We start from the raw sequence: 22312 nt of genomic DNA on the forward strand, positions 1-22312 counted from the left end.
TCTCATGGTCTTCTGAAAAAGCCCAAACTCCTTGGCATGGCATCCCAATCCTTCATGATCTAGCTCCTGCCTACTTTTTAATCTCCCAACATATTCCCAACCCACCTCCCATGCTCAATTCTTTGTACAAATATTCCAGCCACAGGGAACCCCCTGTAGTTCAAACAACATGCCATGCTCTTTCATGTCTTCATGACTTTAACCATTCTGTTTTCCTGCCTGGAATTGCCTGTTCCCATTTTCCTTCATGGACAGATCCCAGCCAATTCACAAACCAATGTATCTTATGTTGTAGATGACATCTTTCCCAGTCCCCAAAGTGAACTACCCTCTCCATGGTGGCACCACTATGCTTGGTACATGCCCTCCTATCTCTCACCACAGTCCTTTCTTAGGAGCTGTTTGCCCTTCTAATTCTCAAGTAGAGCGGCCCTCTGCATGAAGATGGGTGTACCACCTCACTAGCCTCACAGCGTAGTTCCCACAGGGAGTGGTGCTTACCAACTTGTGGGCTTATTGGCAAAGGACAGAGGCCGTGATTGTGGCCCTGCTACGTACTAGTGAGATGATTTGGGTCTGTTATTTAACCTCTGTAAGTGTTGGTTTTTGCTCTTATAAAATGGAGATTGGACTATCCCTCTGTCAGGACTGTTGTGATGAACGGAGCAAAGGTATACAGAGCATCTAGGCTGCAGGAACAAAAAGGCAAGTTCTCCCCAAAATGTACCATACTAATGTAAGATGGGAATAGGAAGGGAAAGACAGGGCAGGGTATATAGGAACTCTGGACTACTTGCATCATATTTCTGTAAATCAAAAACTGTTCCAAAATTTTAAAGTTCACCTGAAAAAAATGTAATTTCCATTCCTGCCAACCAGCCCTCCCTTCCCTCCTCCCCGCTTCCCCCAAGCCCTTCAAGGGCTGCCTCCTCCGTTTTTGAAAACCTAGTATCACATCATTTCAAAAATAAAAAGGATTATTGGCTGGATTTGGGGAATCTTCTTCTTAATCTTACAGGACATTCTGCCATCATGGAATATAACCTGGGGCCTCTTCTGCTATCTAAGCAGTAAAAAAGAGAAGCCCCAAATTGTCGTGACCTCTTTGTCCCTGAGACCAATCCAAAGTCAAACAAAAAAACAGAAACCCGACTTCCTTTTCTAATGAAGATGGTTGTTAATGAAAAAAAATATCCTTGGCTTCTAGGGAAGCTGGTGATTTTACCTGGTCCTTCGCTGGCTGACAGTGTTGCCTTATATGGCCCTCCATCCATCTCAATAAGGAATCAGCACACACACCTCTGCCCACTGCACTCTTCCAGATGGGCAAGCCCCGCGCACCGTGTGGAGAAGAGAATAAAGCTATTTGTCTTCCTTGACAGGCCACGTCCGTCCTTGTCATATATTAGATGTTGCTAATAATCTATGTATATGCATTTAGGAGGGTAAAAAAAATTTGTGTCCTTGCGGTAGTCACAGAATGACATGCGTCTATTTCCTCTCTTCATGAGTATGTAGATGAGTAGTGTCCCTCTTGTAATTTCAGGGGCAGACCGTAAATTCCAGTAGGTCCTAACAGAATCGTGGCCTTCTAGGGATATGAATGCATTTGAGTCTGGTTAATTCAATCACACTTTCCCTTGGCATCATGTATCCTTCCAGGTACAGGGGAATGAATGCATTTATTTATTTTCTGAGTAAGTAAATTCACTACTGGCTCTTCAACTCTATCTCCAGCCCTAGAAAAAGAGAAAATGTACAGTGCAAGCATTTTTGAGGCCGGTGTTGAGTACAAACAAGGGAAGAGAAGTCAGAAGCACATACAACAGGAGCTTAAACACAGGGTTGATTCAGAAAGTCATTCAAAGGGCGTTATGATTGGGGGTCTCCGTGGTATGAACTGGTAAACAAGCTATGGAGAGTTCAGATTTTATTTCTTCTTTTAAGCCATCATTATCAACCTCGTAAAACCATCACCACCTGACCCTGCACATTTTCATCCATAATGGTGGGCCACTAAGGAAGTGGTTCTCAAAGAGAAAGATTTGGCCGCTCAGGGGACATGCGGTGATATAGGGAGATGTTTCTGGTTGATAAAACTGGGGAGGATGGTGTTACTGGCATCTAGTGGGTAGAGACAGGGATGCTGCTGAACATGCTACAATGTACAGAACCAGCCCCCACACCCAACAAAGAATGATCCAGCTCCAAATGTCAATAGCACCAAGCTGGAGAAACCCTACAAGAAGGCAATGAATCCCAAATCACTGGTGATGTCCAGGCCGCTGTGGGGGGCGGGGGGACAGAGTGGGTCTTGATGCATGCAATCTGGAAAGACCCTACAGGTAATTCTGATACCAGAAGCTGGCCTCCACCCCAGAGCTATCCTTCACGTCAGGTCCCTTTGGCCAAGATACTTGTAAACAAGAAAAAAAAAAAATTGCCTTCCATTCTGAGCACATGATTCTAAAGATGGGCTTTGTCTTTGTCTCCATAAATTCATTCCACAGGTATTTGCCTCTTGCTTCCTCCCACTACCTATTGTGTACCTGTCTCTATCACCCCCGCTAAGTCCCTCATGCCTTTATTTGATCCCAATCTGCTCCCTCACCCTCCCATCCCCCAGAATGACCGAGGACAGCCCCATTCCCTCGATGCATCCACCAGCTACCTTCACCATCAAAATCTCTTTGCCTCAAGGCAACTGATACCAGCAAAACGACAGAAAAGCAACCTAAATAATTCACATTAATGGCAGGTCACCCTAAATTGTTCCCAGAAGTATCAGACTTTTTTTCAAGGAAGGATGAGTTAGTCACACGAATTTCTAATGGACTGAGCACTAGAAAGCATAGCTTATATGTCTGGTACCAAGTAGGTGCTCAATAAATATTTACTGAATGTCTGAATGAGCAAGAAAAGATTTTAGGCAAGAGCAGCTTCCTGTAATTCTGGGTTTAATGCCTAAGCTTTTCAATATCTCTTCCTGAAAATTTCAAAGTCTAAAATGTTGGTGTTCCATGACTCGATGACCCCCTCCCTTCCTCACTGCCCACAACATAAAGATTTATACCCAGGAAACATGGTCGCTCCCCACAATGGAAGGGCTCACTGGGGGATGGTAACCATTCCAACGTGTGAGACACAAGCAAGGTGTTTTCCAAAAATAGCAATGGCACAAACTCCCCAGGACCCTGCGGTCATACAGTAACAGGTAATCAGAGAGCGGCCTTCGAAGACCCCCAGATCCCTCTCTTCTACTGATTCTGATCGACCTCCCAATTCAGCTCGCTCTCCTCCAGTCTACCCTACCTCCATTCCTCCTCTACCACTCCAAGATAAAAGGAAAAGCTAGGAAAACAATACTAATAAAAATAATAACACCATATTTTCTGGATTCTCAGAGGCCACTGACTGTGGGAGATATCAAAATATTTTCCAGGAGAAAAAGACCATTCAGGCCGATTACTTTTGTAAGTCACATCCCAATTTCAGAAACAGTAAAATGCGAAAAAGCCTGCATCGAAGAACTGAGAAAATATCACGAATACTGGCAAAGTGCTAGGTGAATTACATATTTTGCCTCCAAACTATTACCCCCATCGAGACTGAGCAACAGAAGTGCACCCTGGATGGGAGAGCCGGCCCCAGACACAGGTCCGGGGGACCCTCATGGTCCACAGCCTGTGCTCTCCCCACCGAGACACGCAGCTAGCGCTCTCTGGGTAGGACAAAATCCTGACTCTTCCTCCAGGACCCTCCTCCCAGGCTGCCCTCCTCCAGGATTGGGCAGTGGGCCTTACTCACGGAGAACTCATATTGCCGCCTCTCATACCAAGATCCCCCCAGCCTGAATCGTAGGTATGTGAACAGCCGGCTTCTTGTGATGACAACAGAAGGACTCCAACGTTAGAAGCAGCAGCAGCTACACGCTGTCGTGCTTACTCTGTGCCAGGCACTGGGCTAACCGCTAACATCCCACATCACCTGCATGACAATACCCTAGGGGCATTATCGTCCCCGTTCCAGAGGCAGGAAATGTTTGAGACGGTGCCAAGGGTATAAAGAAGGTAGGAGGATGGGGAGCAGTTGGATAGGGAAGAAGGGAAGAAACACTTCACAGCCACGTCTAGAAATCTGTCCTCCCCGTCCTGGGGAACCTCCAAGTGTCCTCCAGCTCATCCCACAGAGCGCCTGGACCCGAGTGCATTCAGGAAAGCCACACGGTGGACAGAGGTCGCGTCTGCCCAGTCAGGGGGCTCCCGGGGATGGAGCAGCGTGGCTCTTCTGCCCCAGCCACCCAGGCACGGCTGGACTGAGAATGCACGGCCACAGGAGACAGGAGGGGACCTCCGTCGCCGGGTGTGCGCTGCACCATCAGGGCGAGGAGGTCAGGGATCTTCCTCGGATAAATTCTGCTCTGCACTCGCTCCACCGCTCCTCCTCATGGACCAGGGTTTGCCAACTGCACCTCGCCCTCCCCCGCCCCCCGGGTGCTTGCTGACTGCTCATTAGCCTTCTAGTGGGGACAGCAAATCCTGCCACTCTCCCTTCAGGACCAGGGCCACGGATGAGCACCTCCTGATTCTACACTAGTAGAGCGCGCTGGGACGTTCAGAAAAGGAAACTGTAATAACACGGTGAGAACACTATTTTACTTCCAAAAAAGAAACACCTTAAGATACCTCCAGCCCAGTCCTTGGCTGTCAGATCCAGACCTATTCATCCATCTTTGCACGTTCAACGCTGAACTCCTTAGCCAGTGCTATCCAGTCAACTTCCCCAGTTCGTCTCTAATCCATGTCCTTGGCTTGTCCCAAGGGCACTATCCTGCTATAGGCCACAAGTCTTGCTTGGACTGAATCAGTAGCCAACTCAAAACATACGGTCATAACTTACATTCAACGTCTTGGTTTTCCTTCGTACCTCTCTTATTTCCCCCCACACAAATCACCTAGAATCACATGCTTTACTTGCTCATTTATTTATCTGACAAATACTTACTGAGCACCTATTATCTGCCAGGCACTGTTCTGGATGCTGGAAATGTCTCAGGAACAAGACAGACAAAGGCAGTATTTACGCATCAGCAGGAAAGACACACAATAACCAGGTGAAGCCAGGTGCATCCAGGTACCTGGGTCTTTGTGGTGTAGTGGGTGGGGTCAGCCATCGCGACAAATCCTTGCAAGCCGGGCTGGAAGGTGATGGGTGCTATAAAGAACATGGAAAGAGCAGGGTGGGAGCGAGAGGCTGGCATCTCAGGTGGCAGGATGGAAGGGAACAATCAGGGAGACGCTAGCTGAGAAGCTGAGATCTGAGCCAAGACCTACAGGGAGCTGTGGCAGCAGACTGAGCGATCTGGAAACCAGCACTCCCGGCAGAGGGATATCAGAGCAAAGGACCCGAGGCAGGAGCCTGCCCAGTCTGTTTGAGGAGATTCAATGTTTCTTTCACTGCTTGTCTGCACCATCCTCTCTGGGGACCTCGGGCCTCTGCGTGTGGCATTCTCCCTGGGAGGGGACACGGAGGCTAATGTCGTCATGCCTCTTCCCTTCAGAAGCCTTCCTGACCCCCTCAACCCACCTGACCAGGGGATGTGATTCTCCCTTTCAAGGTACCTGCAGACTTTCATGTAACCGTGTGTTCCGCTGGACCTAGAACCTAGTGGTCAAGAGCCGGGGCTCGGGGGCCTGCGTGGCTGCAGTCGGGGCTCTGTTGTGAGCTTGCTGTATCATCTCGGCAAGATACTTAGAGACTTTTATGAGGGCATGAGCCCAGTGCCTGACACGTGAGAAGCACGTAATAGAAATGAGCCCCGGGAGGGCAGGACTGGGTCTGCCTTATTTATGATTTGATCTCCCAGGCCTGGGGCAGCTCCAAGGGCTCCAGACATAATGAATCAATGAAAGAACGAGTGACCGAATGCATGTGGAAGGCAGAACGAGGGGGGGCAGGGGGGCAGGCGGGCTTCTGTTCCCTAACTCTCCGGAGCTGCTGGTTGAGGAACAAGAAGAAAACAAAGATGCCAATGGTAAAGGGAATGATCACCGAGGAAGTAGTGTGCAAGGCAGAGTCATTTCCCGACTTAACTACCAAAATAAAACCTATGCGGGGGCGGTGATTGCTGTCTTATTCCCCTACTTTCATAGAACAACAAGAGAAAAGAGGCTCAGGGAAGTGGAAGGATTTTTCTAATATAGTGAAAGAAAGCAGATCCCCTTCAAAGTTAATGGGAAAAAAAAAATCATTAAAATGTCTTCACCACTTTCGCCAGGAACTGAATCCTTGATGTTCCCCCAATGGTGAACATCTCAGCTTGTCCAATGGACAAGAATATCTATCTTGTCCATGAAGATCTATCTAAGGAGAGAAGCAAAGAGCTAGCTCCTGGACTCTGAGTGGAAGGAGACAACAGACTCAAAAGAAACAAGCGTACAAGGAGCAATAATGTAAAAGGCCGTCGAATTTTCCAAGTGGAAAATCAGCTAGGCATTAAAGGTTGAACGAAATGATGAACACTAGTGGTGAGGCAGGAACGTTATGAATAGGAGGAGGGCAGGAGAATGTCTGAAACCACCGTACAGATGCAAAGACATGCCCCAGCCTCTGAGCGGAGTCTAATATGAAACCCAAACCCCACAGAGGAGCCTCACCCCATCCCAGCAGAACCCCGGGGCCTTCGGCACTAACAGAGCACCCCCCACACAGACACTGGCTGTCCCAGTCATTGAAAAGCACCTCATCTGAAACTCTGTATCTTTTTTAAGATTTCTGCTTTTCTTCTCTGGGGCAAAACAGCCTCTGTAGGAAGGTGGGAACAGACCATGAGGTGAGGCGTACCTTCTCCAGAGCCGGCCTGGCCAAGGAGGGCCAGCTTTATTCAGGGAGACCCCACCAGCGTGAGGTTGTGTGGGGTGGTGGTCCTCCAAGGCCATCTTTGATTCCCTGTAAGGGAGGGAGGTGTGGAGCCTCACTCGGAGGTCATGAAGGGAGCAAAGGAGAAGGACTGAAAGTCAAAGGAAAAGGGGCAAATGAGATAAGACAGGATAGGAAGGAAAAGGAAAAAGGAAATAAGGAAGGAAAAGCATCTACTGGGCACCAGGATCACTTCCCCAAATCCACACCCTTGTGAGACAGTGTCAGGGTGTTCTCTCTACTGGTAAGGGAGCAAGGTGGGGAGGTTCAATGGACACCCTAAGACCATCCTGCTGATAAGCAGACCAGCAGGGATTTGAAACCTCATGTCTTCCTCTGCAAGGCTTTTCCTACTCCCACCAGTTCCAAGGACAAAGCGAAGGGAGGAGGCTGGGAGGGGGGGAAGGAGGGGAGACGGGAGGGAGGAGCAGCCCAGGCAAGATAAGAAATAAAGATGTGACCTGGAGAAATGTTAAAGAGTTTCTAAAAACTCCTCCAAGGCAAGTGATTATAATCACAGAAGTTCTGCAACTGTCTTTTCAAAAGTAGTACTTTCAAGGCTTTTCATATTCAGCGTTTCCACATTATTTTACACGTACAGCCACCCCAGCCTCTCGATGGCTTTGGGGACAAAGCTGCAAGGTAATGGAGCAGACACACTTTAAGGATGTCCGCCATTACCCCACACCCTCTGGCGGGAATCCTTAGAGAAAAATGGGACAGGGGAACAATAATGCACGCTATCTCGTGCACTCCTCACAAAGACCCTGTTGGCACGGTTCCTGGCTCACTGAAGCCCAGAGAAGTCAGGTAACCCGCCCATGGTCACAGCATGACCCCGATTCTGCGACCCTTCTACTGACCACGATGAGTGCATGAGTAGAGCTCTTGGGGCTCACAGCTACTTTACAGATGATGTTCTGGGATGTCACCAGCTGGGCCAGGATTCTGGAAACCAAAATTTTACTTCTCAGCTCCTGGGAAAACCACACGTCTCCACGGCCCTGATTTTGCCTCCATAGTGCTGTTCTCAGAATGCCTTCTACAACCTGGTTCCTGTCGTCACCTAGACCGCTGTCCTCTATCTAACTTTGGTCTCTCCACAGACTCTAAGCTCCACCATCTGCTCTTCTAGGGAGCGTAGGGGCAGGGGAAAGGGTACAGGATTTAGAGTCGGGTCACCAGTTCAAATCCTGATCCTACAGCCTAAGAGCTGAGGCGCTGGTCATGCTACTTGGCCTTCCCAAGCGTGAGGTCCCAGATCTTTAAAATGGAAACATTCACCATTAGTACTTCACGGGAGTGTTGTAAGGATTAAATGAGTTTCACCATAAAGTGCTTCACAGAGTGGCTGGCACAGAGTAAGTGCTTAAAAATGTTAGCTGTAGTTAGTCCACGGTGAGTCTGTTAGCTCTCAAAAAATATCCACTGGTGTGGCATAGTTGCCCACACTGGGGCACAATGGGGGTGAGCAGGGGGACGTGCCCCTGTGCTCGATACGCCCACCGGACCTGTTTGGGGTCCAGAGCTTTACGCTGCGGCAACAGACTCTTCCTAAAGGGAAGGCATTTCTTCTCAAGAATAAAAATAGTACGTTGAACACGGCGTTCTTCTAAAAGCTTCAAATTATGGGGGTACCTTTATTATTTACGCTTTCATAATAGCCCCTTCATATTGTAAAATCAGGTATTATTTCCAAATTTTTGTGCAGCAAAACTATGGCTGGCTCAGGGGTGGTGGAGGACTCACGATTGGGGGCACAGCCGAACTAAGGTGCGAGCCCCCCACCCCCAGGCCCATGAGCGCCCCCCCACCCACCCCAGGCCATCAGGAAGCCGGAGAGGCAGGAAGCAGAGTGCAGACTCCACAGCCAGATGGTCCAGGCCTCGGTTCTGCTGCGAGGAGCTCTTTGAACAGGAAAAGTTATTTAGCCTCTCTTGGGCCCAGTTTGTTCTGTTTTTCAAATGCACAAAGCTTCCAGCTCAGTGCCTGGAACAGAAGAAGTCCTTAGGAAATAGTACTTTCCCTTTGCTTTCCAAATACTCGTTTCTCTGCCTCCTCCTCACCCTCTCCATGAGGATGTCCAATTTAGGCATTTCAAATTTAAAGGGTCCCACACCAAGATCGCCTTCGCGCAGTCGCGGTGCAGTACGCATCCTGCACTCTGCTCTCTCGCCCCCACGTCCAGCCAGCAGAACATCTTGATGCCTCCCCCTCCGAGACGTACCCCTCCTACGACGGGGTCTTCACCTGCACTGCAGCACCTGGGCCCCGTGGCTGCCCCGTCTCGGAAATGGTCTCCTTGCTTCCTCTTATGCTCAGATGGGCGGCCAGGATGACCCATTAATAACATCGAACAGGTCCCATCACTCCTGCTCAGAGCTGCACAATGGCTTGCCCTTAGCACTGAAGGGACAGGCACAATCCTCCCTCTGCCTGACAAAGAAGACCTCCCTGATCTGACCCATCAGCCTGCGTCCATCCTGGGCTCACTCCATCCTATTGCTCAAACCTGCCAGGCCACAAGGCTCCCAAAACTTCACATGTGCTGTTCCTTATGCCTAGGACACTATTCCACTTTCTTCTAGGCACCCTGGCATGCCTGTTCTCTCAACTTCTTCAGGTTTCTGCTTACATGTCACCTTTTTCTTTTCTTTTAGAGAAAGAGAGAGAGAGAGGGAGATAGAAGGAGAGAGAGAGAGAGAGTGCACGCAAGTGTGAATGGGGGTGGAGGGCAGAGGGAGAGGGAGAGAATCTTTTTTTTTTTTTTTTAAGATTTTATTTATTTATCTGACAGAGAGAGACACAGCGAGAGAGGGAATACAAGCAGGGGGAGTGGGAGAGGGAGAAGCAGGCTTCCCGCTGAGCAGGGAGCCCGATGCAGGGCTCGATCCCAGGACCTGGAATCAGGACCTGAGCCGAAGGCTGACGCCCAATGGCTGAGCCACCCAGGCGCCCCGAGGGAGAGAATCTTAAATGGACTCCACGTTGAGCATAGAAAATGACGCAGGGCTCAATCTCATGACCCTAAGATCATGACCTGAGCTGAAATCAAGAGTCGGACCCAACCGACTGAGCCACCCAGGTGCCCCACATGTCACCTTTTTTGTAAGAGCTTCCATTACCACCGTATTTGAATATTAAAACAATGCGTGTGCACATAGAGACATTCCTCATCTGCTTTCATCAATTTCCTCCAGAGCAAGCACTAATCACCATCTAATATGTTATATATTTTATTTGTTTATTATCAGTCTTCTCCCTACTCAAATATACACTTGCCAGAGTAGGGGCTGAGTTTCTCTTATTCTTGCAACATTCCCAACAGTCAGGAAACAGTTTGGCCACTACGAAGCTCAGTTCCATGACTGAATGGGTGGCTCCTCACTCTCGCCATCTGTGGCACATCCAACTCTTTTTGCTGAGAATCAGTGGATCTGAAAATTCTCCAGCAGTCACAGCTGGTGATAAGGGTGCAGACTGCTGACGTGGGTAGGGAGGCACCTGCCATTTAGGGGAAGTCAAGGCTCTGGGGGCACGTGGACATCCCCAAGAGGCACACAAAGTTGCCCATGGCAGAGGTGGGGGGAGGGGGTCGAAGCCCTTACTAAAAGGCTTCTTACTAGAGTCTCCATGTAAGGGATTTAGAGGAGGGGGATCTCAGAGCACCATTAAGGAGTCAAGCATATGGGATCTGAACACAAGAGCCCCAGATAACTAGCTGTTGTAAAACAGAGAAAAATGAACAAGGCCAAAAACTGCACTGGTGTCACTCAAAATGTTTACGGTGAAGGATGCCAACTGCAATTGCCTTTATGAGAGAGGAAACTCTCCCTTTTGGATCAGAGCTTTCTAAATTCATGGGTCTGTGCTCAGGGGCTTTCCTCCTGTTCCCACGACCTGGCTTCTAATCGTTCCAGTTTAGAAAAAAAATAATTACAAAACAATAACAAAAAAAACCCTAAAAAACCAAACCTGTCCAAAAGAGTGCCATATGGAGAAGAGAAGAGCTTACTTATCTTCTTTCACCTCCGTATTTTCCCAGAAAAGTTAAGAGTGGGCATGGGAAAACCTCAGATGTTTTTATACTCCTTTGCTGGTGATAATATAAGGCAGCCTGCCTTTTTGGTGAGCTCCTTGAAGGCAGGTGCTGTGTTCTGGACAGCGTCAGGTAAGAGCAGCATCTAACACATTCTTCTGCACGGCAGGGGCCTAACAAGTGCTAGAAATAAACCAATACGAGCACAAACAAATAAAACGCAGCCCATTAACTCAGTTCCTTGCATTCAAGTGCTCCCATCCCAGTCCTGACCTTGGCCCATATACTCTGCTCTGCCCCAGGATCCCAATCCTTGGGCCAGCAAGCACCTTGGGAGCCTCCCCTTCCACAGATGATATTGGGAGATTTAACACCACGATTATACTATTGTTGTTATTGGCTTCAGAACCCCACCAGCACTCTGGCAGGTCCTAGCTGGGACAGAATAAATGGGATTTCCCAGCTACAGCACTACAATTAGTGACCACCTGTTCCAGGGAGTTTGCTGAGTTACACTTCTCCAAGAGAGACTTGTAGCTTTACATGTATATTGCAGGTTGCGTTTCTGGGGAAAAGGACTCTGATATGGAAGTCAGCCTGCAAGAGGTTAATTTAGGGAGTGGTCTTGGGAAAGGCATCTGAAAAGGGAAGGTGAGAGGACAGGCAGAGGGAGAAATCCAGCTGTGACTGGGTTGTCACAGCTGACCCTGCAAGATTCCACTTTCCCCAGGAAGGGGGTGTGGCCAGAGGCATGTGACTCTTCACCTGTGGCCCTACCCCAAGGGGCTGCACTCCCAGGAGCTGGAGTCAAAGTCCTTTACTCCCGAAGGGGAATGTGGGCACTCACTGCACACAGCCACTTCGCCTCTCCAGCAAGTCAGAGCACGATAACCACCTCCCCCGTGATGCCCTCCCAGCTGCCTTCTCCAATCCCCTCCAGGAGATGTGGTAACTCTCAGTCTTGCTCATCTCTTTATTTCCAGAGCCCAGCATACCAGCGACACCCAGCAGAGATGCAATAAGTCTGCTGAATAAACACATCACTGAATACTGGACATAAGTGTGAAAATGTGAGTATCACAGAATTATTTCTTAAAAATTGTCCCCCAGCGGTGCCTGGGTGGCTCAGTCAGTTGAGCGTTTGACTCCTGACTTCGGTTCAGGTCATGATCTCAGGGTCATGGGATCGAGCCCCATGTTGGGCTCTGTGCTGGGCATGGAGTCTGCCTGGGATTCTCGCTCTCCCTCTGCCCCTCCCCGCAATTAAAAAAAACAAAAAACAAAAAACCTGTCCCCAAGGAGTTCAATGCAGTCAGAAAAACAAGCAGAAATGATGGGGGAACTTGAGAGGAGATGCACACAGAAGCATACGTATGTGCATTCTGGTCTCAACCCTGGTCTCAACCCTGCATGCCTTCAAGCTTCAGTTTCCTTGTGACTTGAAAGGACAGATCCCAACATTCTATGAAGAAGAGACCAGAGCGGAGACACACTCAGTTTCAACGGTTTTGCTAAATGACGTCTTTCTTAGTGTCATTACTGACACGGGAAAGGAAAGTAAGTTTTGATCCTGACAAGGGAAAGAGCCTGAGGGTCAGAGTGCCTCCCCCATGATATGCTGAGGACTTTTTTTCCAGTTAGCCTAGAGCTAAGAGTCCCCTCCCACCTCCCACCCCCCTGAAAGAAGCAGGCAGAGACTGGAGTAGGTGAGGAATTTACTCTTCTGTCCATGGAATATCCTGTGATTTATGAAAATGCAGTGATTTTATATCACTGAGTAGTATTTCACCTTCATAGGATAAGGAGCTCCAGAGAAGCAGGAGGAGAGATTTTAAACACGGAAGCCAGAATGCAATTTTAAAAAGAAAACTAAGAAATAAAGAAAAAAAACTCACTCCCAAATTTATCTCTCATTGCATTTGTCTAATATAGAGAAGAACTTGTGAGAATGCAATTTTAAGGGAGACATCTGGAAGGGGGATTAAAATAAAAGCCCAAGATTTGTGCTAACTTGTCACTTCCCTCATGCATCCATGCCAGAGTCAAGTAACACCAACTGGGCTCACAATTCCCCACCACGTAATCTCATACACCTTGAGGCAGTGACAAGAACTACAGTGATGGCTAAGAAAAAACTAACTAGACAAGAAGGAATGTCTTATAAAGTCAAACTTATATACCTCCTTAAAGTGGTAAACCACAACATTAATGAAAGCAAAAGCCATAAGAACATTTTCCAACACTATAATCAATACCCATCTCCACCCACTCAAAGGCCCTTCTCGGCAATCAAAGCATCATTGGATTAAAAAAAAAACCCGAAACTGATAAATGCAGGTAAGTCAACACTCAATTACCTGTATACCAAATATACACATTTGACATTTATCTCTTACAAAGCATCCTAAATTGGGTTCTTCCTATAAACACCAACATGACCTCTTCATTTACTAAAGAAACGCAAACCAACTCCAGTTTGATTCGAACATGCTTCAAATGCCAGTAGAGTTGATACTTAACTAGACTTGTAACTCCTTGTCCATTTCACCAGCATGACCTCATTAAATGCGGGCCTCACATTAAAAAAAAAAAAATACAATCATTCTTCTTGGCATGACAACACCTTCAAAGATACCAGGAAGAAATGGGGCTACAATTACCTTTGAATTTGTGGAACACGGCCCATAGCTCCGCAATGTCGGTCGCAAAGGTGATATCCGTGTCGAGGACAATGACCCTCTCCAGGCTGGCGGGAAGAGTCTTGGTCAGGACGAGCTTCATCAGACCATAAATGCCAGAGTAGTGTTTGTTGGGGATCCAGGACACTTCAGACTACACCAGGCAGGGAAGAGGAGCAGAAAAAAAAAAAAGGAAAAAAAAAAAAAAAGAATCATTACATTCATTTTATTGCATAAACATTATAAACAGTGCCTGGGACATAAAAAAGCATTCAGTAAAAATTTGCTGAGTAAATGAAAATTTTCTTAAAGATTTATTTATGTAATTTATGGTTTGGCATGTGAAGTTTATTGGAAGAAAATGCATCTGAATCAAGGGATAGGAAAAGCAATATTTGTGAAATAACTATTATTTGCAGAAGCTATGCTCAGATTTTTTTTAAATAAAATTTTTATTATAGAAATTATATAGGCTCACTGGAGAAAAGAGGACTATGTTACAAAAGAATAAAAGTATAAAAATTGGATCATACTCTATTTTTTTTTTTCAAATAGTATCTAATTGTTCCAAGGTAGATCTATTTGTTTCAATCATATTCTGTTTGTCATTGAAGACTGCTACCTTAGTGGCCTCATTCAAGCTTATGCTTATCTATTTTTTTTTGAGCTGTAATTGAAGCAATTAGTGTTGCTCTGTCTCCTGGTTCTCAAGCACACAAGAAGGACTTGGTCAGAGGCTACGCAAAACTCTTCACTGGGGAACAAGAGAAGACACACCCACAGAGAGTAATGAACAGCCTACGGAGAGTCAGCACTGAAATCCACGATGTAACAGGACACCAAGGTCCCACAAGTGGGTACATCTGTCAGCAAGTCACACATCTCGGTACCACTTGGTACCCAAAGGCAAGGCTGAAAATAATACATACTAGTATGCTGAAAGCTCTCAAAGGTACAGGTCATATATGAAAGTAACCATGGGTACGGGCTCCATCCTAGCTGCTCCGGGGAGCTGCCATCTGTCCAAGCCAAAGCACACTTATTTTCAAGAAGTTAACACTGATAATGGAACTCTTCAGCGGAAAATGTGGCTGCCTTATTGAAATTCCAAAAAACATTCACCCCTTTTGTCCTTATAAGTCCATTCTGAGGACACTGTTCTAAAAAAAGTCACATTTAAAAACGAGAAACCAGTTTTATTCCCAAAGATGTTCATCACCATGTTATAAAAGAAACAATCCAAATGCCCTGAAACTGGACAGTTAATTAAAACATGCTTTTTTAAATCCAATAGCATGAGCAATCTAGAGCTATGAGCAATCTAGATTAAGATGTACTAAAAAAAAAAAATCTTGCATGTGATGTTAAAAGAAAAAAGGTAAGTTTTAAAATTTCTTTTGCTTAATAACCTCTACGTATAATCAAACAACATGAAAACACATCCATCCCAATTTATGCTGAGAAAGAAGAAATAGAAGCATGGAATCATAATACTAATAGTGGTCATTTTGGGGATGATGGGTCCCTCCTCTAGATAAATAGATATGTATACACCCACACACCACACATATGTATTTTATCACACTTTTCAACTTTTTAAAATAAGCAACTACTATCATTGTAAAGAAAAACCAAGCATCGCATTCTTTTTAAACATACCAATATCGGTGATGGTGGGAAAAACAGGGACACAGACACTGCCTTAGGAAAGCTATGACAAAGGACTCCCGTGGTAACTCACACGATCCAGCCCGTCCCTGAAAACCACTCCGTGTTCTGTGTTCATCTTCAGTTTACTTGAAAATACCATGTCAGCTACTCCTTATCCTCTCAATACATGTGCAATTTTGACTGGTGGAGGGGGGGAAGAAAAAACATAAACCGGTGGACAAAACTGTTCATCACGTGTCAGTCTCAGGAGAAGAACCTTGAACTCTGTCTGTTGTCCCCATCACCGTGTTCCCGGGCAGCATGGAGGAAGGAAAGCAGAGACAAAAGCCAAAATCTGAACCCCAGCCCCATACAAGGCATTGGTCTTTCTAAGCCCCAGTTTCTTTCCCTATAAAAAGGAGACGATGCTTCCATTGCATGGTCTGTGGAAAAATCAAAGGAGATGGAAGGATGCGAGGGTTGAGCCCACAGAAGCTCCCACCCTTCTCCTGACTCCCCCTCAGTGTGTTAAGTGTTTGCTTCATACTGAAGGGGGTGCGGTGTGTGGCACAGTGTTAAACCTTGGGTTCTGGAGTCAGGCACAGGTGGATTCAGATTCCGGTGTCACTTAATGGCTGCGTCACCTTGGACAAGTTCGTCCGGCCTTTCTGAGTTTCTGTCGTCTATGAAAGGCAGTTACTTGTACTGCGTGTTGTACTGTCAGGGGGTGGGTGGAAACAGCACACCCAAACTGGGTGATCTGAGGAAAATGGGACAATAAAAGAACTATTGACTGAAACGGACGCGTAGGACCAGCAGCAAGGAACCGTGTTGCACCTGGGAAGACGTATGAATAAGCCACAAGGCAGGAGCCGCGAACTTCGGTGGAGGGCCACGGCCGACTTGTGGCAACTTCACGGGCCGGAGCAGGGAGGCCTCTCACTCAGCCTCTCTCCCCTCCTGCCCACCCCTCTCCCACTGGGGCACACCTCCGTACAAACCCAACTGGACACAGAGGGAACGTGATCTCAACCTGTCACCGAACTGAACGAATGATGGCAAGACCATAGCTCAAGGCCTTCTGCTGAACCACCATGCTATCTGTGAGGTGGGCGGGTGGGCGAACGGAAGGATGGACAGCTGGGTAGATGGGCAAATGGCACAGGAAGGTGAGTGATTTGTCTACAATCCCTCAGTGGGTAAGATGCAAAGCGATAGTCAGAATCGGCCAAGGGAAGGTTTGCCTTCCTTCCCCAAGCCACATCATCCCTCCTTTCGAGCTAGCATCCTGACGCGCCATCAGCTTAGATCTGAGGGCCGGGGGCTCCTTGAGTTAAGGGCCTCCAGTGGGCTTTAAAAAACTCTTCTTCATGAAAGCTCCAGCCTTTGGAACTCAGCTCAGCTGCTCCTCTCCCCTGAGGATGTGCCTGAACTGAAGCTTGGCAATCATGGGTCCACGCAGCAGAGCTGTGCTATTTAATCAGACCTTTGATTAACTTATTCATCTATTTTGGTTACCATCAAAGCAGGAGAGCTTGGTGAAGAATGAACACCAGAGCGTTGGGTTGAGCCATATAATTAGATTGCCCTGACTCTCAGCTTTATTTTTAACACACATGTGAGGCACTCAGATGCATCACCGAACAGTAGGACGACAGGAATAAATTAATCTCAACATGAGCCCAGGCCGGAATGTCGCCCCAAGTCCCCGACTTAATACATAATCAATTAAGTCAGAGTGTTCAATTAGAGGTAAAGGAAGCATTCGGACGAGTTTGTATTCAGAGAGAAAACCCCAGAAAGAAAACCGAGGAATCTATGGGGGGAAAGAACGTGTGGTAAGAAGCAGATACATTTATTAGAAATGGCCCTCTCTCTTAGAAGTACAATATAATATGTCCCCCACCCCTGCCTTAGTCTAATCCTGCTCTTCTTTCGAGCCTCAGCTTAGAAGGCACCCCCCACCCCCGCCCCAGTCGCCACCTCCCCAGGGCCCCAGGCTGGGCAGGGGCTCCTTGAGCAAGCTGCCTCCCTTCCTCTAGCACAGCATGCTCTCACGCTGTGTCTAATTTTCCATGTCTCTCGCCAGCTCTGGGCTGGAAGTCCCTGAAGCAGGGACGATGTCATTTTTGCTGTGGTAACAACATAGTCATTACTCAAAAAATGTATGATGAACGTGCATGACTGCAGAGCTGACCAGGCCTAGGGTTTAAATCCTACCTTTGACGTTTTCTGCAACCAGCAGCAGAAACATCCGTAACTGCTGTAGCCCAGGGTCGGTCCGGTGCAATGGGAGAGGTGTGCCTTGTCGAGCCCCAACGCCCGCGCTTTAGCACCAGTTCCATCATTTTGCCTCTGTGAGGCTTTGTTTTCTCATCTGCAAAATGGGGGCTTGGAACACTCACTTTGCAATACTGCTGGGAGAATGGCAAGGCATCCAGCCTGATGCTGGGTGCCCAGCCGGCCTCTGCAAAGGCCACTTCGCTTCTCCCAGTGAAGGTCTGTCAGCACTGTGGAGGCTCAGATGATTCGGGATGTTGAGCTTGATAAGAGCAGGAAATGATGCTACCTTTGATAGTAAAGGGGAAGTCAGGAATGAAGATGGTTTTGTCGGAGGAAAAGAAGTCACTCATCACCTCTCCCTATATTCCTAGATTATTTTTTTAAGATTTTTATTTTATTTATTTATTTGAGAGACAGAGAGACAGAGATCGAGGAGGGGCAGATGGAGAGGGACAAGCAGACTGAGTGTGGGGCCTGAGTGGGGACTCGATCCCATGACCCCAAGACCTTGACCTGAGCCAAAATCAAGAGTCGGATGCTCAACCGACTGAGCCACCCAGGTGTCATAGAATTTTTTTTTATGATTATTTACTTATTTTAGAGAGAGGAAGGGAGGGAGGGAGAGAGAGAGAGAGAACACAGCAGGAGGGAGAGAGGGAGAGAGAATCTTAAGCAAACTCCCTGCTGAGCACGAAGCTCGATGGGGGCTCAATCTCATGGCTCTGAGGTCATGACCTGAGCTGAAACCAGGAGTGGGTGGCTTAACCAACTGCACCACCCAGGTGTTTCTCTTACAGAGATAACAAAATCACAAACTGAGATCTTGGAAACTCAAAGCCTCCTCTGGTAGATCTCCAAGTTGGACTGTACACCTTTGGTTTTAGGAAGAAAAACCTACTAACATAAAATATACAAACAAACCAAAAGAAAAAAAAACCTTCCACCAGAGTGGGTGGAAATGTTCACCCATGCAACCTTTGGGACAGTGTCTTGGGACAACCCTTACTGGTATCGAATCTCATTCCCACCCTGCAATAAACTTCAGTCCAATCAGGGACATCAAGTCATGGGGTCAACAGAGGGAAGACCATCCTCAGAGGCATACTGCAGATACCTGGAGGGTCTGACCCCCCGGAGTAGCCTGTAAGATGACAACACCTGGTGAAGCAATAACCTAGCATGTTCTTCATCACTATAAACACACCAAAGGGTTTATGTAATTAAAACAATAATAAAAAAGAAAGTTAGGTTTCTTTTAATGGACAATTATCCTTGCAATGGCTGTTAATCATTCTAAGCGGCATGTTCTAATTTAATTAGCAAAAATGCAGTTGTGCCCAAGAATACTACCTAACGCACTTACACAAAGGAGCATAAGCAATCCCAGGTTTTAAGGGTTTCTTTGCAGAGTAGGAAGCAGGGGATGCTCCCAAGGGAAAAGTCACCTTCCCCAAACTGCCAGTTCCTTGGCAGACAGACCCCAAGGGGAGTTTCTATGAAGTGCTGCAGGGGATTTTAGGGTTCATCTGATGCTGGGTGGTCCACAGAGAAGTTACTCAGAAAACCTGGCCAGGGTAGTAACATGAGCATGGAAGGATGTGAAGGAAGGTGATGTCTCAACATGATGCCAGGTTTCCCACCTCTGACAGACAAGGCAAACACAGGAAGAGGGGCTGGTTTTATCAAGGAATGGTGTGCATTTCTTCTTGAAGATGCTGACTTTCAAGAGGCACCAGGATGCCCCAGTAATGAGAACAATAGAAAATATCGTCTAGCATTTCCTGAGCTCCTCCTGGGTGCCAGGCATTGCGTTAGGAGCATTCTGCTGACTACTTCAGTGACCACCCCCGGCCCCGCGAGGCCCCGAGTCTACAGGTCAGGGACTACTACCCCAGTGCACAAAGTTTAGGGAATGAGGACCCAAGTCCTTCCTTATCTCATCTCTCAGTCCCCAGCCCGAACCATGGGGAAATGATGAGATGTGTCTCTCTCTCCTCCCTTCCCACTGCCCCGGTCCCAGGCGTGCTCCCCACCCCTCTGGGTTCCTGCATCATCATAACTGAGCCCGTCTCCATCTAAACCTTCATTCACCAGGAAGCAGCTTTTCATGGCAATTAGGTACGAAGGCCTCAGAGTTTCATATTCCCAGCTTCTGAGTCTCTCTGGGCCTGAATTTTCTCATCTGTATAATAGGAATATTAGTAGCATATCCTGCTCTCTTCCTAGGGAGTTATTTTATTTATAGTCTGTAAGCTTTCCTTCATCATCCTGGAAATATTTATTGCTCAAAATAGATTTCTCACCCATATCAACATTTTCCTGTGGATTACAAATCACCTTGACACATTTTTAAAAATTAAAAAAGAAGTCGTCCTTGCTACAGAATGTTCGAAAAGTCATTTGCCTTTTATGTTGTTTCTGAGTGGTCGTCTTGGCAACCAACCTGTATGTTCAACACATAATTGTTAAGAAAGGAGGGTGAGGAGCTCGGATGAGGCGGGGACTCTGGGAGACGACACGGAGGAGGGCCGTGGAACAGGCTTGAGCTCGGGAGTCTGACTGGCCAGATTCCAAATCCAGCTCCACCATCAGACTGGCAAGCTCATTTCTCAAAGCCTCCACCTCGTCACCCATAGAGTAGAGAAAATGACACATATCACTCAAGGTTTGGGAACATATCCAATGAGGCAGGAGAACTACGGGGGCCCGGCACAGTGCCTGCCTCATGCTAAGGGCTCAATTTTTAAAATACAAGCTTTTAAGCCAATTCACAGTGTGCACTCTGGAGTCTGCCTGCCTGGGTTTGAATCCTGGCTCTGTCACTTACTAAGGTCATTTCGGGCAAATCATGAAACCTCCACGTACCTCACTTTTCTCCTCTGTAAAATGGGCATCTTTACAGTGCGTACTCCATAGGATTGTGAGAATTCTGGTGCTATGTGTTGGCTATTGTTGTTCATTGTTAATATTACAAAGATATTTAAAGCAACAGAAAAGATGAGATTCACATCTACAAGATAGAGTCACATGCATTTGTATTTACCCTCGCGAGAAAAAAAAAATCCACTTTAGCTCAGTTGGGATCGTTTAAATAAGCATTTCTAGAACACTTAATGTGGGCCAGGTACCAAGGAGAGGCTAGGGACCAGAGTCCACGATGAATAAAACATAGCTAATGCTCTTGACGAGTCTGTGGTCTGCTAGATATTCATTATCCGCTCCTGCATAACAAGCTATCTCAAAACAGCAGCTTAAAACAGTAATATGTATTATCTCACAGTTCTGGTGTCAGGGATTTGGGAGCACATAAGCTGGGTGGGTCCAGCTCAGGACTTCTCATGAGGTTGTAGTCAAGATGGCAGCTGAAGCTGCAGACACCTGGATGCTTGGGATCTGCTTCTAAAAGGGCTCCCTCATACACATGTGGCACTTGATGCCAGCTCTCCAGAGGAAGCCTCAGCTCCTTGCCACACGGACCATCTGGTAGGGCAGCTTGAATGTCTTTACAACGTGGAAGTTGGCTTCTCCCAGCGGGAGTGATCAAGAGAGAGCAAGAGAGAAACTAGGGTGTCTTTTACGGCTTGGCCTCAGAAATGACATGGCGTCATTTCTGTAAAGTCTTCTCGGTTCTACAGGTCAGCCCTATGCAACATGGTTAGGGACCGGACGAGAGTGTGAATACCAGTAGACAGGGATTACTGGGGGACATCTTCAAAACCAGTTACCGCATCTGTAATTCTAGAATGGTATAAACTGGATTACGATGAATTCCAAGTGTACGTACAACAGCAGTAATACAGTTAAAGGAGAGAGTCAGGAGGGAAGGGAGAGTAACCAGTTAGAGATGTTTGGAAGAGATGAGCCTTAAATCTGGTGTTAAAAAATGAGTTGAAAATTGAGTTTCTCAGACACTGAGAGGAAAGCAGAATAGGAGAGATTATCATCAGTGAAGACACAGAGATACCAACAATTGTGTGTGTGTGTGTGGGGGGGGGTCTGCAATAGTCTGATACACCTAGGTAAAGCCTGAGTTAGAAATGATGGAGAAAGACATGGAGAGGCAGGAAAGGGTCAAGTGTTGGAGAATACTATATGCCATGCCAAAGAGCACTGGACGATGTCCTAAAGATGGTGGGAAAAACAAAAAGGATTTCACTAGCAAAGAGACGTGACCTCAATATACTCTAGCAACCTGTGGAGGGAAAAGATTAACAGAAGACAGCTCAGAAGCATCAGAACCTTGGAGGATGCCTAGAGAAAATGCAGATTCTCAGGCACCTGAGTGGCTCAGTCGGTTAAGCACTCGACCCTTGATTTCAGCTCAGAGCATGATCTCTAGTTCATGAGATCGAGCACTGTGTCAGGCTCCCCCATTCAGCTTGAGATTCTCTCTCTCCCTCTTCCTCTGTCCCTCACCCCACTCACATTCTCTAAATTATTAATTAATTAATTAATAATGGGGGAGAAAAATGCAGATTCCCAGGATCACACCCAGAGGTTAGGATTCCATCAGGCCTGGGGCGGGGCACAGAAATCTGTATTCTTTTGTTTGTTTGTTTGTTTGTTTGTCTGGCAATCCAAGAAATAGACTCTTGACTATATAGAACTGCTGGTTACCAGAGGGTGGGGGGGGGAGGGGAATGGGTGAAACAGATGATAGGGATTCAGGAGTGCACTTGCTGTGATGAGCACCAGGTGTTGTATGGAAGTGCTGAATCACTATAGTGTACACCTGAAATTAATA

General features: G+C 47.1%; 1 protein-coding gene across 5 annotated transcripts in view; it reads right to left on the reverse strand.

Moving 5' to 3' along the window:
* LARGE1 (LARGE xylosyl- and glucuronyltransferase 1) overlaps window positions 1-22312 on the reverse strand; it is a 522066-nt gene that overhangs the window by 207844 nt on the left and 291910 nt on the right. For all 5 annotated transcript variants that reach the window (XM_032416931.1, XM_032416930.1, XM_032416932.1 and 2 more), the window contains one exon: window positions 13618-13789. In XM_032416931.1, coding sequence (XP_032272822.1) covers window positions 13618-13789 — 172 coding nt within the window. The remainder of the gene's footprint in view (window positions 1-13617; window positions 13790-22312) is intronic.

This window comes from Phoca vitulina, unplaced genomic scaffold (assembly GCF_004348235.1).
Source record: "Phoca vitulina isolate PV1807 unplaced genomic scaffold, GSC_HSeal_1.0 scaffold19, whole genome shotgun sequence".
Classification (NCBI taxonomy): domain Eukaryota; kingdom Metazoa; phylum Chordata; class Mammalia; order Carnivora; family Phocidae; genus Phoca; species Phoca vitulina.